This window comes from Myxocyprinus asiaticus, chromosome 26 (assembly GCF_019703515.2).
Source record: "Myxocyprinus asiaticus isolate MX2 ecotype Aquarium Trade chromosome 26, UBuf_Myxa_2, whole genome shotgun sequence".
Classification (NCBI taxonomy): domain Eukaryota; kingdom Metazoa; phylum Chordata; class Actinopteri; order Cypriniformes; family Catostomidae; genus Myxocyprinus; species Myxocyprinus asiaticus.
In genome coordinates this window covers 19,308,731-19,322,438 of record NC_059369.1, presented here as the reverse complement: position 1 = coordinate 19,322,438, position 13,708 = coordinate 19,308,731, and the positions used below count along the sequence as shown (strand labels likewise).

General features: G+C 36.3%; 2 protein-coding genes across 9 annotated transcripts in view; both read left to right on the top strand.

Moving 5' to 3' along the window:
* Positions 1-5,001: 5,001 nt before the first annotated feature.
* si:ch211-245j22.3 (uncharacterized protein LOC563798 homolog) lies at positions 5,002-8,168 on the top strand. The gene is made up of 5 exons (XM_051656905.1): positions 5,002-5,072; positions 6,585-6,717; positions 7,193-7,342; positions 7,506-7,611; positions 7,772-8,168. The coding sequence occupies exons 1-5, from the start codon at positions 5,002-5,004 to the stop codon at positions 7,894-7,896; spliced, it is 585 nt and encodes a 194-aa protein (XP_051512865.1). The 3' UTR covers positions 7,897-8,168.
* A 4,066-nt stretch (positions 8,169-12,234) lies between these two features.
* Positions 12,235-13,708, top strand: part of LOC127417368 (liprin-beta-1-like) — a 69,229-nt gene continuing 67,755 nt past the window's right edge. For all 8 annotated transcript variants that reach the window (XM_051657364.1, XM_051657362.1, XM_051657357.1 and 5 more), the window contains exon 1: positions 12,235-12,372. The gene's annotated coding sequence lies outside the window, so the exon portion shown is untranslated. The remainder of the gene's footprint in view (positions 12,373-13,708) is intronic.

Below are 13,708 nucleotides of genomic sequence, written 5' to 3'. Positions count from 1 at the left end.
TTGGCAGAATGTTCAGTCTTCATCACTTTCATCAGTAAATTGAAATCATACAGGTTTGGAACTGAATGAATGTAAATGATGACTGAATTTTTATTTTTGATTGAACTATCCCTTTAACGCTTAGCTGCCCTGTGTTGTCAGATGTCCTGTAATTCTGTGATGATGGTGTGAGCTGCTTTAAAAAAAAAAAAAAAAAAAAAAAAATTGTCTTATCTATTCTGTCTCATGCTGCAAAGAGCTTTCGTGAAGGGAGGAACCAACCCGCCCCATCCAACTGCATGTACTCCCTTAGAGAAATAAAATACAGCAAGATGACTGTGCACACTATTGATTTTTATCGTGAATATGTCTTGCCATGATCCCTCTGTCTCTGATTCGCTTGGCTTTCCAAACATCCCATATTATCCAAAGGGGAATTTCCTTAAATGTGACTGAAATATAATGGGATCAACTGTAATTGCTTTGTGACTAGGAAAAGGCTTGTGTCATACAGATGGTTAGATGTATTGGCCAATCAGAATCCTGGTAAGATGGACAGTGAGGGTTTTGTTTGGGCAGTTGTAGCCTGAAAGGAATATTCAGGGTTCTATACAAGTTAAGCTTAATAAACATTATTTTTTGGCATAATGTTGATTACCACAAAAAATTATTTTGACTTGTTTTCTTTAAAAAAAAAAAAAAAATCTGTGTTACAGTGAGGCACTTACAGTGGAAGTGAATGTGGCCAATTTTTGGAGGGTTTAAAGGCAAAAATGTGAAGCTTATAATTGTATAAAAGCACTTAAATTATGTAAATATATATATATATATATATATATATATATATATATTATTTGAGCTGTAAAGTTGATTTAATTGAAATTTTTACAGTCATTTTAGGGTTTGTTGCCATTATTGTCATGGCAACGAAGTTGTAAAATTGGCTATAACTTTACATAGAAAAAGTTAGTAAGTAAGGCATAATGTATAGTCAGCCGGTTGATATCACACAATAAACAGGGTAATCAGGACCCCGACGCAAAGTGGAGGTTTATTTTGCGATAACAACCAGCTTACTGTACATTATCCCACTTATTATATGGCTACTAACCAAATAATTAAATACATGGACATAAAATATTGATTTGCATTAAAATTATGTAATTTGAAAATTAATAAATCGCAGAACATCTGAAATGAACCTTCAGTTTGCGTCAGAGTTCTGTAGGTGTTTATTTTGTGAAATTGACCGTCTGACTCCTCATTATTCAGCCTATTACAAGACTACTTACCTCCCCCCATCCCCCCCGGAATCTACGCCTCTGAGACTACTTAACAAATAAATAAATAAATGCACATGATACATTGATTTGAGTTGAAATTATTTTATTAGCTTGCTTGTAGAAATCGCACAGTGAGCCAAGAAGCAGGAGAGACGGCTCGCAGAACACGAATGATCGGTCCGATGCATCTAAATCCCCGGATGTTTGCAATGTCTGACCACTGGATAGTGCCATTGACCAATCAGAATCAAGTATTCCAGAGAGCTTTGTAATAAGTGATTTTATCACACGTAAATCAATCATGTTAACATGGTTATTGTTTATGTCTTGTGGCTATACTTTTGGAAAAAGTGAGTATTTTAACATTCAAAAATTGGCCCCATTCACTTCCACTGTAAGTGCCTCACTGTGACCTCAAGTTTTGTTTTTTTTAAAGAAAAGGAGGGTCAAGTCAAAATTAATTTCTGTGGTAATCAATATTATGCTACTGTAACCAGTCCTGCTTGACCCGTTTCGAGCGGGATTCAAACCGGTGTCAGCCGGCATGGGAAGCGGGTGTGCTAACGAGGAGGCTAAAGGCTACAGCCTCTAGCGTCAGTCGCTAGTGTGCTTTTTGAGGCCAGGAGATGAGGTTTACACATACCACACAGCTATCATGTACCAGCTGGCTCCCGTTAAACTCACCACCCTAAACCTCACTCCCATCCGGGTCACCACTGTTACCGGTCCTGCTCGACCCACTCCGAGCAGGATTCGAACCAGCATCTGCGGGCATTGGAGGTGGGTGAGCTAACGGAGGCTAAAGGCTACAGCCCCACAAAGCTATTTACACATACCGCACAGCTATCACGTACCAGCTGGCTCCCGTTACACTACAAATGCTGTCGATTGAGCTTAACTTGTATTGAACCCGGAAATATCCTTTAAGATTTAGAACGGCTGCTCTGTCCACTCAAGAATTGAGCTGTGCCATAACTGCAGGCTGGTCCTAAAAATGTAAAGAGAAAATTTTTATTTAATTTTTTTTATTCAGGTTTCATTGAAATCTGCATTTTATGCATTCACTCCCCCTCATAGTGTCACTGGTGTTTAATGTTACTATGTTCTTTTTGGTCATTCTGTAATTGCACTTGGCAGAAATCAAGTACTGTACTTAATGTGGAAGCACAGAACTTTTCCCCTTCTGCTGCTTTTGTCCTAATTTCACATGTCTCTGTGTAGCCTAAACAGAATTTTTCTTAAGTTTGCATTGTTCCTGTTATATTCATGCATGCCTTTTTTGTGAACCCTTTTCTTATCTTTTTTTTTTTTTTTTTTCTGTTAGTTACCCAAGGGTTTTGGATAAAGTTTTTTGCCTTATAAGACAAACAAAGTTCTTCGTTCTGTTTTCCTTCATTTCTGTCTGTATTGAGTGTGTGATGAGAGTGGTGCTGATACTCTGAAGACTGTTCATCTACTGGGGTCTTATTGGGTCATGGCTTATGATTCACTTCCATGAGTATCTTGGTCGGGGAGCAGCCATTGGGTCAAGCCACAGATCTGCATGCATGCAAAACCATGTCGCTTTGTCAAAGCCTTTGAAAAAGGCTGTTATGGAATGGAGGTCTTGTTCAGGCAGGCCCCCCTTTGTCTTTGCTTATCTCCTTCCCCTTTTGTTATAAAGCATTTGTATGAAATTGCTGCTGCTGTCAACAGGTCTGGTCTGGCGCAGAGACTTCATCTCTTCAGGCTGACATGAGTCTTTAATAAACATTAGTTTCCTGTAAATCATTGTGGTCTTGTGTATTAGTGTATGACAACCAATTATTATCACAGAAATGCTTACAGGGCAATGTCTGGTGACATTACGAGAGAGGAAATCTAACACTTCTCCACACTACTTAGATTAGACTGTTCCAGTTTATTATGGTTAAATCAGTAGTGAGAACAATGCTGACTTAAATTATAATTATTTTGGTTAACCACAATCTTCAGCAAGCATCTTTGATTGCTTTTATGCATGTCCCCATTCAGAGTTCTGAGAATAATCTTGAGCTTGTGAAGATGTTTCCGTTACATGCAGAAAGTGGTTTTTACTATCTTTTAACTAGGTCACTAGAACAACTCTGGTTGCAAGCCGCTGACACACATTTTTAGATACTTGTAAAGAAAAATATGGAACTGCAAGCATAATTTTATATGATTTATATGAAGTGCTTCTTGGATTAAAAAAAAAAAAAAACATACAAAGTCTCATGATTTCATGAAACATAAACCAATGTTATAATAGTTAAAAAAAAAAGAATTTTTTTTATTTTTATTTTTTTTTTCAATTTGTTTCAATTAGTTATTTTTATTTAGTATTTATATATTTATTTATTTTTATTTTTATTTTATTTTTATTTTTTTTCAGTGTTTAAGATCAAGCTTTTGGGGACCAAATGTCCCCACCAGGATAGTAAAACCTGAAATTTTTGACATTGTGGGGACAATCAGTCGGTCCCCATGAGGAAAACAGCTTATAAATCATACTAAATTATGTTTTTTGAAAATGTAAACATGCAGAACGTTTTTTGTGAGGGTTAGATTTAGGGGATAGAATATAAATTTTGTACAGTATAAAAACCATTATGTCTATGGAGAGTCCTCAAAACATGAAAACCCAGCGTGTGTGTATGTGTTTATATTTTAGTTATTTTTATTTTAGTATTTAATATATTGTGGCATATCCATGTTTAATAAAGGCAGGTTGTAAAGGTTTACAATGTTATAATAGATAATATTTTAATTTATTACACGGCTCTCTGGAATTCTTGATTCTGATTGGTTATGTGCGTTATCGCGGTCTAGTATGTAAGGGATAATGTACAGTTAGTCGGTTGTTATTGCAAAATAAACCCCAACAGGATGATCAGGATCTTGTGTCAACCTGAAGGGGGTTATTTTGCGATAATAAGCGGCTGACTGTACGTTATCCCGCTTATTACATGGCTACTAACCAAATAAATGAACAAAATATTGATTTGCTCTGAAATTATGAAATTACTACTTTTTTTTAGCTGGGCAGGCTGGTCTCCCATAACCTGACCAAATAAAACTGACCAGTCTGGGCAACCAGCTAAACTCAGCCAACTTGCTTAGGCTGGTTCTCTCACATAATAACATAATTTATCAATATTTCATGTCCATTTATTTATTTATTTGGTAGGTAGCCATAATACTCAGGCTAATGTTCTCTCCCGCTTATTACACGGCTACCTACCAAATAAATTAAATAAGTGGGCATGAAATGTTGATTTTCATTGAAAGTATGTTTTTACTTGAGAATTAAGAAATAGCAGAGTCCCCAAAAACAGCTTAATTTCACCTCTGGTTTGTGTCAGAGTTCTGTTGGTTTTTATTGCCAACTTGCCAAATGTAAATGGGCATTAAATATTGATTTGGGACGAAATTGCTTTATTAGCTTACTTGTCGTGAACGCATTTGATATGTTTTTATTTCAGTTAACAAAAAGGCTGTCATATTGTTTTTATTAACAATAATAATACTGACATGCTCATGTGTCACTGAATGTAGGTGTCTTTGATGTAATTAAATGTGTGGCACCCACCTGCCTGCGGCCCTCCCATGGGGAGATTACTTGTGTTTAATTTCACAGATGCAGGAAGGCCTGGGTAAGAATGATTAAGTGAGAGAGAAGTAAGATGGGCTCTGCTATAAATGTGTCAGTGTGGTTGTTAATTTTGTTGCATTGATGAAGATGGGACAGGCTTCAACCTTACCCTGCAGAAAAGGTGGTACCTATGTCACCGAGCTTTATGAATGGTTCAGGTAAGTTTGCAAAATATTAACTTGGTAGATACTCAGTCTTTAGGGGAGTTCGGATAATAAAAGACAATATTCTACTTGACAAAACCCTCCCATGTTATCAGGATGCTTTTTTAAATTTTTTTTATGAAAAATAGCTCACAGTACACTACTTTAAGGGACATCTTCCTATCCTTGTTGCTTATTATACGAGATAATAGGCTTATATAGCTATTAAAAATGGTAGGATGGGTCATCTCATCTAGGTTTTTTTTTATTTTTTATTTTTTATTTTTTTATCGTAGGCTGTAAAATGCCAACTAGGAATATAAAACCATATGAACTCTATGTGCAATAAGTAGGTCATCTGCTTGTTTAATTTTTTTACTTTGACTTTTTACTGTTGCCAACATTATCCCTGTTACATTTCCTGTTGTGATGTATATGATAAGACAATTGCTCTCGATTGGATTTTTTATTTTTATCATTGTGCATAATTTAGCTGTGCTTTATAAAACATCCTATAAATAAAGTTGATAGCACACAAGGTCTTCAATAAGGATTTGTAGTGTTTGGAATTTGTACTATTCTTTTAGATTAGATTAGATTAGATTCAGCTTTATTGTCATTGTGCAGAGTACAGGTACAGAGCCAGTGAAATGCAGTTAGCATCTAATCAGAAGTGCAAATAGCATTATGTACTGTATATATGTAAATAATAACTAATTTGCAAATACTGGAGAGACGCAGAGCCTCGCATTGTGCACGCGCCGCCATCTTGCAAAATAAAAAAAGGATTTTACCTTGGATGTGGATGGATTCTAGGAATATACTGACACACTTTTCAGTAGCCAAGTGCTTTTGCCCTCATGTGAGGGAGGCAAATATGTTTTACAGAACAATGTATGTATGTAGGTTATACTTTGTGTTTTGATAATTAACCCTAAAAACTGATACAGCAGGGCAGCAGCTAAGAAATCTGGGCCTCCTGACTGAATATTACTTTCTTTTTACCTTATTTAATAATTATTTGTATTTATTAATTTTATTGGTCAGAATTTATGTAAATCCATTTTACTGTGTGAGGTTTTTTTATTTTTATTATTATTTACACCACTCCTAAGGCCCTTCACAATAACAGCATGACATAGCTGGGGCGATCAGAACAGTGAACAGTGCAATTTTGCCCCCCAGTATTTTACAACACTAACCCCAAGGTTAACCTTTAGTTCAATGCAATACTTTCTGTGGAACTATTACAGGGAAAAGAATATTCTCATCTTCTTAGTTTGCTGTCATCAAAAAAACATGTATAATAATGAGATATAAGACAATTAGAAACTGGCATACTGACTTATGCATTTACAAGTTATAGCGCAGATATTAACACAAATAATCTATAGATCAGTTGTTTAGGATCTAAATATGGCAATACAATTATTGATTAATATCTGTAGCCTAAAACTAGACTTTAGATTAAAAAAAAAACATATCATTATATTTATCCACTTCTATTTCTCTTTCCCCATCTGGCAGGAAATTCTTGAACGAGTGTCCCAGTGGGCTGATCACCCTCCATGAGTTCAGACGTCACTTCTGTAACGGAACCGTGGGAAAAGAGTCAGCGGAGTATGCAGAGCAGATATTCCGGACGCTAGATAACAATGGGGTATTGCAGAGCTCAAAAACTACAGAAGCTTTGAGGCCTGACACATGTGATGATTTAAGCCTGATGTTTGAAGTAGAAACATTTTTCACACAACCTTTACGAAATGTATTTAAGGCTTGTCAACTTGAAAAGGGAGGAGCCATTGCACTGTTACTCCTGACATGCACTGTGGTCTACGCAGTTAAATTCTGTGCAGATTTAAAAAGATGTCATTTTTATTCATTTGACAGTTAGGCCTTTAAATATATGTGGCACTAGTGGAAAAAATCTTAAAGGAATGAAAATGGAATTAAATATCTTATAAGAATCATGTAAGATCCTTTAAGATTTCATTGAAATTCTAAAAACAATTATATCTAGGATAACAGGGTTCGTATTTCATCCCTTTAAAGATTAGCTCCAAATTATGATAGAAATTCCATTAGCAATTCTTTAGGATATTTTAAATAGTTATAAAGGGTGTGACATTTAACAGGATGGAGTTGTGGACTTCAGAGAATATGTGACGGCTATCAGCATGTTGATTGAGGGCTCTTCAGTGGAGAAGCTTCGTTGGTCCTTCAAACTCTTTGACAAAGACAAAGATGGAGCCATCACACGGTCAGAGATGCTTGAAATCATGCAGGTATATAACTAAACTTTAAGAACAGTATTCCTTGCTATTCAATAATTATTATTATTATTTTTTTTTTTTAGCAAATTCTAGATTCAATGAAAAAGTGAAATGCAATGCTCCACAAGAGGGCAATATATAATCAGAATTTGTGGTGTGTCTTGCCTTTTCTCAGGCTGTGTACAAGATGAGTGTAGCTGCCTCACTGACCAAATGTGATCCAATGACTGCTGAAGAGTGCACCAACAGGATATTTGTACGGCTGGACAAAGATAACAATGGTAAGCTACATGGTATCAGACTCCTCTTTTAACTTACAAAAGTCATTTCACCCACTCTTGAGGATGATAGTACTACACTAGCAGCAAGTGACAGTTATGGAAAAGACTGATGGTGAATCTGCTTATATCATTCTTTTCTGTTCTCTTTCTTTCTCTATAGCCATAATCAGTCAAGAGGAATTCATTGAAGGTGCACTGAATGACGAATGGATCAGAGAGATGTTGGAGTGTGATCCAAACACAGTGAAGGTGGAGAGGCCTCTCAAAGGCCATGTAGTACTCTAAAACTTTAGGCTTCTTTGGATACAGCATTAAGTAGGGTACAACAGGGCTAAAGGCTCCCCGGGGTAAAAGGCTCCTTTGATTTTATTTTCTCCCAAAACACTAGCATCAAAAACTACCACAGCACTTTCCTAAACACCTGTTTGTCACTGTACACTGCAAAATATTCCTGATCCATGATATCTTTGCATGTAATGTTTAAAGGTTGATTTTGAGGCAAGTTGATCTAATTTGTAATATTCTTTTAAATGTTGCAAATTTATGTAGCTAATGAAAATCCCTGAAATTAACACATTTCTTTTGAGACAAAATACTTATTTGTCATTTTCAGTTTTAAGGTCTTTCAAATCAAAACTTTTTCAATAACTGTCCAATAAGTGAAAGGATAGTCTTTGGGGTAAAAAGCCCCCCTGTTGCAGGGGCTAAAGCCCCCTATTAAACAAAAACAATTTTTAAAGTGGGGTGAATAGATTTGTTATGAAAAATGTTCAAAGTGGGCTCACATTGACTCATCCAATCATAATAGAGATTAGTTTGTTTATAGAATACTTGAGATGTAATGAAATGCCAAATGTGTTTGAAATTAACAGGAAATGGTTGACTTTTTTCTTAAGTAGTCATTTTGAGTAAGCATCTTAATTTGTCACTCAAAAAAGTGTTTTGGTGTCTCAAATTTGCACTATAACTATTGCACAGTATCTACACGATATCACTTTAAACCCCCTAGGGGCCTTTTACCCCAAGTGTGGTGTAAAAGGCTCCCTCACCACATTTTTTAAAAAACTGAATTTTAATCGAAAAAAACCTTCCGTTATTTCTTTTCACTCAAATTATATTGCTCCATCAATATTAAATAATTTTTTTTTTTTTACCTTGATACATTTTGTTACAAGAAAAAAAGCACAGTTTCCTTAAGGGGTGCCTTTAGCCCGGTGTACCCTATATCAAGACTATTAGATTCTGCAGCATATATTCTGGTGGGACTTTTTAAGAAAACTCAAAGATGAGAAGTTAAAGAATTTAATCTCTGCTTGAATTAGATGTAGAGCTATAAATTGACACTGTCAAATCTGATTTCTACTCCTGATGTCTTGTGAAATCAGATATACAGATCCTAATACTAAAATGAACACGGCTCGAATGATTATTTAGTATCTTTTTTTTTTTTTTTTAGCTTTATGAGAATTTGCTAATCATTATTTGCTTTTTAACTTTTATGCAATATTGTAAATGCACATTGCTAAAGTACAAAGTCTGAATTGCTGAATAATTAGTAGGCCTACTTTGTTATATTATGTTAGGTTAAGTTATTTTAAATTAAGTTTGTTAATCAGTATCAGTTTTGCCATAAAAAAATGTATTGTACAATTAAAACATTTATTACAACTTTATAAACATGATAAACAATATTATCTTCACACTCATTTTACACACAATAATATTTTAACCTATTTTTAAGACACACATTTCAATTTCATAACAAAATCCCATCAAATTGAACTATATAATGTTTAACAAAATGTAATTAATAAAAGTTGTTTTTTTATTAAAGATTAATTAATTCAATTTGAATTCTGTTATGGAACTGAAATGTGTAAATCTTAAAGTTATTTATTTATTTGAGTGTCACAAAACAAACTAAAATAACAGACTGGATTCTTGCTGGATTCTCATCTTACATGAGCACGGCTGTGATTCGGCCGCAGGTAATCAGAGCCATGTTGATGTAGGGCCAAACAGCACGATTGTGAGTGTGATATTGCTTTTATACAACAGTTCAAAGAACAAGTAAATAAAGAAATGAGGAAAAACTAAGAACTGTCACAAAAAAATGCATTTGTGCATGGAACTACTTTCTTACACCAAGGATCAGGATCTGCCGTTGCTAGTTCAAAATATGACCACAAGCCTCTGTTACTAATTCAAAAACATCACATTAGAACTAGTAATGACGGTTCAGGCTGTTTCTAACAAGTCATTGGAGAAATAAGGATGTGTGTGTGTGTGTGTGTGTGTGTTTGAGAGAAAGAGAGAGAGAGAGAGAGAGAGAGAGAGTGTGACTGAGCTTGTGCGATTACCTGCGTCTTTTGTGACTTCCAATCAGTAGTGCTGTGTTAGTCAGCTTGATAAAGATAACAGAATTCTGGTAAAATACATCCTATTTTTTTCTGTGTAAAAATAGCTGTCTAAGCGGCCCGGGCAGGGGTCCCTCCTGAGTATTTTGCAGTACCTGGTGCGCAAGAGTCATTCACTATAGAAACCGTTCTCTCCTCCACCATGTTGAATATTTACATCATCTTCCAACACGGAAACTGCGGTAAAAAGTAAGCGCCTTGACTATGTTTTTGTTTACTCCATCTGTTATGTCTCTCAGTTGTGATAATCCTTAATGCTGAAGTTTAACAGTATTTCCCAGCTGTAATGTAGAAGTAGTAATCCGAGCGATCATGGAGTGAGAAACATTGCAGATGACTTCAAAGAAACCACTCACTGACTGACGTGCACTGACTCAATTCATGTTAAACTTAACCGGCTCATAACACATAAAAATAGTCTTTTGTCGCCACCTGCTGGCTAAAATCTTTAATGTCACAGGGAAAAATTAAAAGACACACATCTAGCTCTTTTACACACTTACACTGCTCTTACACTTCAGTTTAGAATGGCACAAACACAAGCGGAGTGATACAAACAGTAAAGTGTCTGAGTACTGATGTTCTGAGACATCAGTATTCATGGAACGTGTCTTGCGACTCTTGTCCAATCAGATTAAAAGGACCGGATCTAACTGTTGTGTATACATTGATCAGCCACAACATTAAAACCACCTGCCTAATATTGTGTAGGTCCCCCTCGTGCCGACAAAACAGCGCCAACCCACATCATTCTGAGATGGTACTCTTCTCACCACAATTGTACAGAGCGGTTATCTGAGTTACCATAGACTTTGTCAATTCGAACCAGTCTGGTCTTTCTCTGTTGACTTCTCTCATCAACAAGGCGTTTCCATCTGCAGGACTGCTGCTCACTGGATGTTTTTGTTTTGTTTTTGGCACCATTCGGAGTAAATTCTAGAGACTGTTGTGTGTGAAAATCCCAGGAGATCAGCAGTTACAGAAATACTCAAACAAGCCCATCTGGCACCAACAATCATGCCAAGGTCCAAATCACTGAGATCACATTTTCCCCCATTCTGATAGATGATGTGAACATTAACTGAAGCTCCTGACCCATATCTGCATGATGTTATGCACTGCACTGCTGCCACACGATTGGCTGATTAGATAATCGCATGGATTATTGTTGGTGCCTGACGGGCTGGTTTGAGTATTTCTGTAACTGCTGATCTCCTGGGATTTTCACACACAACAGTCTCTAGTATTTACTCCAAATGGTGCCAGAAACAAAACAAAAAAAAACATCCAGTGAGCAGCAGTTCTGTGCATAGAAATGCCTTGTTGATGAGAGAGGTCAACAGAGAATGGCCAGACTGGTTCGAACTGACAAAGTCTATGGTAACTCAGATAACCGCTCTGTACAATTGTGGTGAGAATGCCGGTTGGCTCTGTTTTGGCAGCACGAGAGGGACCTACACTGTATTAGGCAGGTGGTTTTAATGTTGTGGCTGATCTGTGTATATATATGTACTGCAGTTTAAAGAGTTTTTGGTTCTGCGGACAAAACATTGATAAAACATCTGCCCAAGAACATTCAGTATACAAAGAACTCCGGACAACATGAGTTGTGGAAAATCAGATGTGATCTAGGAGCTTTATACAGCATATCCCTCACAGCCTCGTTATCATTCCCATTAAAAATCAAGGATGGCGCTAGCGTTCATAAGGTCTATAGAAGCCGAAATTGTTCAGTTGGCGTTTAACGGTACGACTTGTTTCAACTGTTTTCTGACATCTACGAAATTACTGACTAAAGAGAAACAGCACCGTTTCAAAACATAAATCTTAAAATGCCAGAATAAAACAATAAAAAGTATGGTCAATAAAGTGGTAAAAGGAATGTCGCGTTTCTTCATTGTCTAATTTGGCGCCACCACACAGAAACTTATAGTGCGAATTCTCCATGCAGAATCAATTCGCGACATGTTCGCTGTAGTCAGGAGTCGTCGAAGAATTACGAATTGTACTATGGCGATGGCCTAGCTTATGTATATTAATTAGATATCGACGACGTAGCTTGGTAACCGTCCTATGGCCAAGGGCAGTATCTTGAATATTAATTAGGTTGCGCTGGACTCTTCCAATGGTGAAGTCAGAGTTCTTGAATATTCGACGCCAAACCTACACCATAGTAGGGTATTTCCTGCCTGTGACGTCCCATATTCCCACTTTCATTGTCGACATGGCGCAGGCGAGGTGGGAAAACCAACTACGGAAAGAGCAAATCTCGCAAAGGCATTAAAGACAAGGAAAAGATCCCAAGCATTTCTTCTTTCATACTTTAGACGCCGAACCAAGTTTGGTAAGAAATTCCAGCTAAATGAATGGCAGAATAATTGATAAGTATATCTCCTGTGTGACTTTGTTGGCTTTCTAAACTTGCTTCAGTGAGAAACAACTTGTTTGTTGCTTTTTTTGTTGAAATTCACTTCTTGTGAAAAGATGCACTACACAAATGTAGGAAAGTAAGTTATTGTATTATATGCTTAAAACCTCACAAGTACTAATCCGTTTATATTAACATAGCCTTAAGGGTAGGTTACAAAGAGTATGTACAAAAGAGCATGTAGTTATTCAGAAACGTGTATTACCAGTGTGATATTTACAAGTTGTTTGCTATACCCGAGTTTAAACAAACAAAATCAGGTATGATTTAAATTGCATCACTTATGCTACTTTAAAGACAGCTGTGTTTGTGGAGTAGTGGTTCACACATTCCACGTAGCCATGGAAGAACAAGAGCTGTTATGGGGTTTCCTTTACTCATCATCACCTGTGATAGACAGACCTTAGATAATTGTCACTTTTTAGTCGTGCATTCTACTACAAACATGTTTGGAGTGACTAACCCCTAAAACAACATACATGTAACTTTGCTTTTAAAGCAGCATGTACATTTCAAAAGGGAGACTAATGTTGTAAGCACGTGTACAGTATGCTTTTTGAATATCAGTATATTCCAAGCAGCATTTACGATTTGTCCTTTTAGTTGTTTGATAATTTAATTTGGATCTGAATGTGAATCACACATCTATGATGTGTAAACAGCGTGAAGTTTCCAGGAATTGCTTCAAAGACTTCACAGACAGGTTGAAAGACTTGTAAAAACTATGGGATGTTCTTGCTGCATGATTCTTACAGTATGTTTATAATCAAAATCCACAGCACTGCAAAAATACAGGGCATCTTTCTGGTAAAAATATAGGTTTCATCAGCCAGTCTTTACTTATTGTATAACAAAATTTTACGACAAAACTGAAGGGATGAAAAATGTTGAGTGCATGTTGACATGTCTTTCATCATCCCATTTTATATTTGCAAACAAATCTATGCATTCACCCAAGCGGTGTGGAGTTCTTATTTTTACTGTTAGCTCTAGATAGAGTTTATGGAACGCCCCTGTTCCAAGCAGCCCTTCTCTCTTCCACATGGTTACATGATGTATGATGCATCAAATTCTACGTCGGTGACTTGGCTTGGGATAGTAACAGTGTATTTCTGATCATTGTCAGGTGGGTGTCCCTTTTGATGTTTTGAATATGAGAACAGTACGTGACAGTGTTTGATTGGCTCCTTGTGTATAAAACTACTTAGTGACACCCCGATATAGCCACAAACATGTCGGAGTGGAATTATTG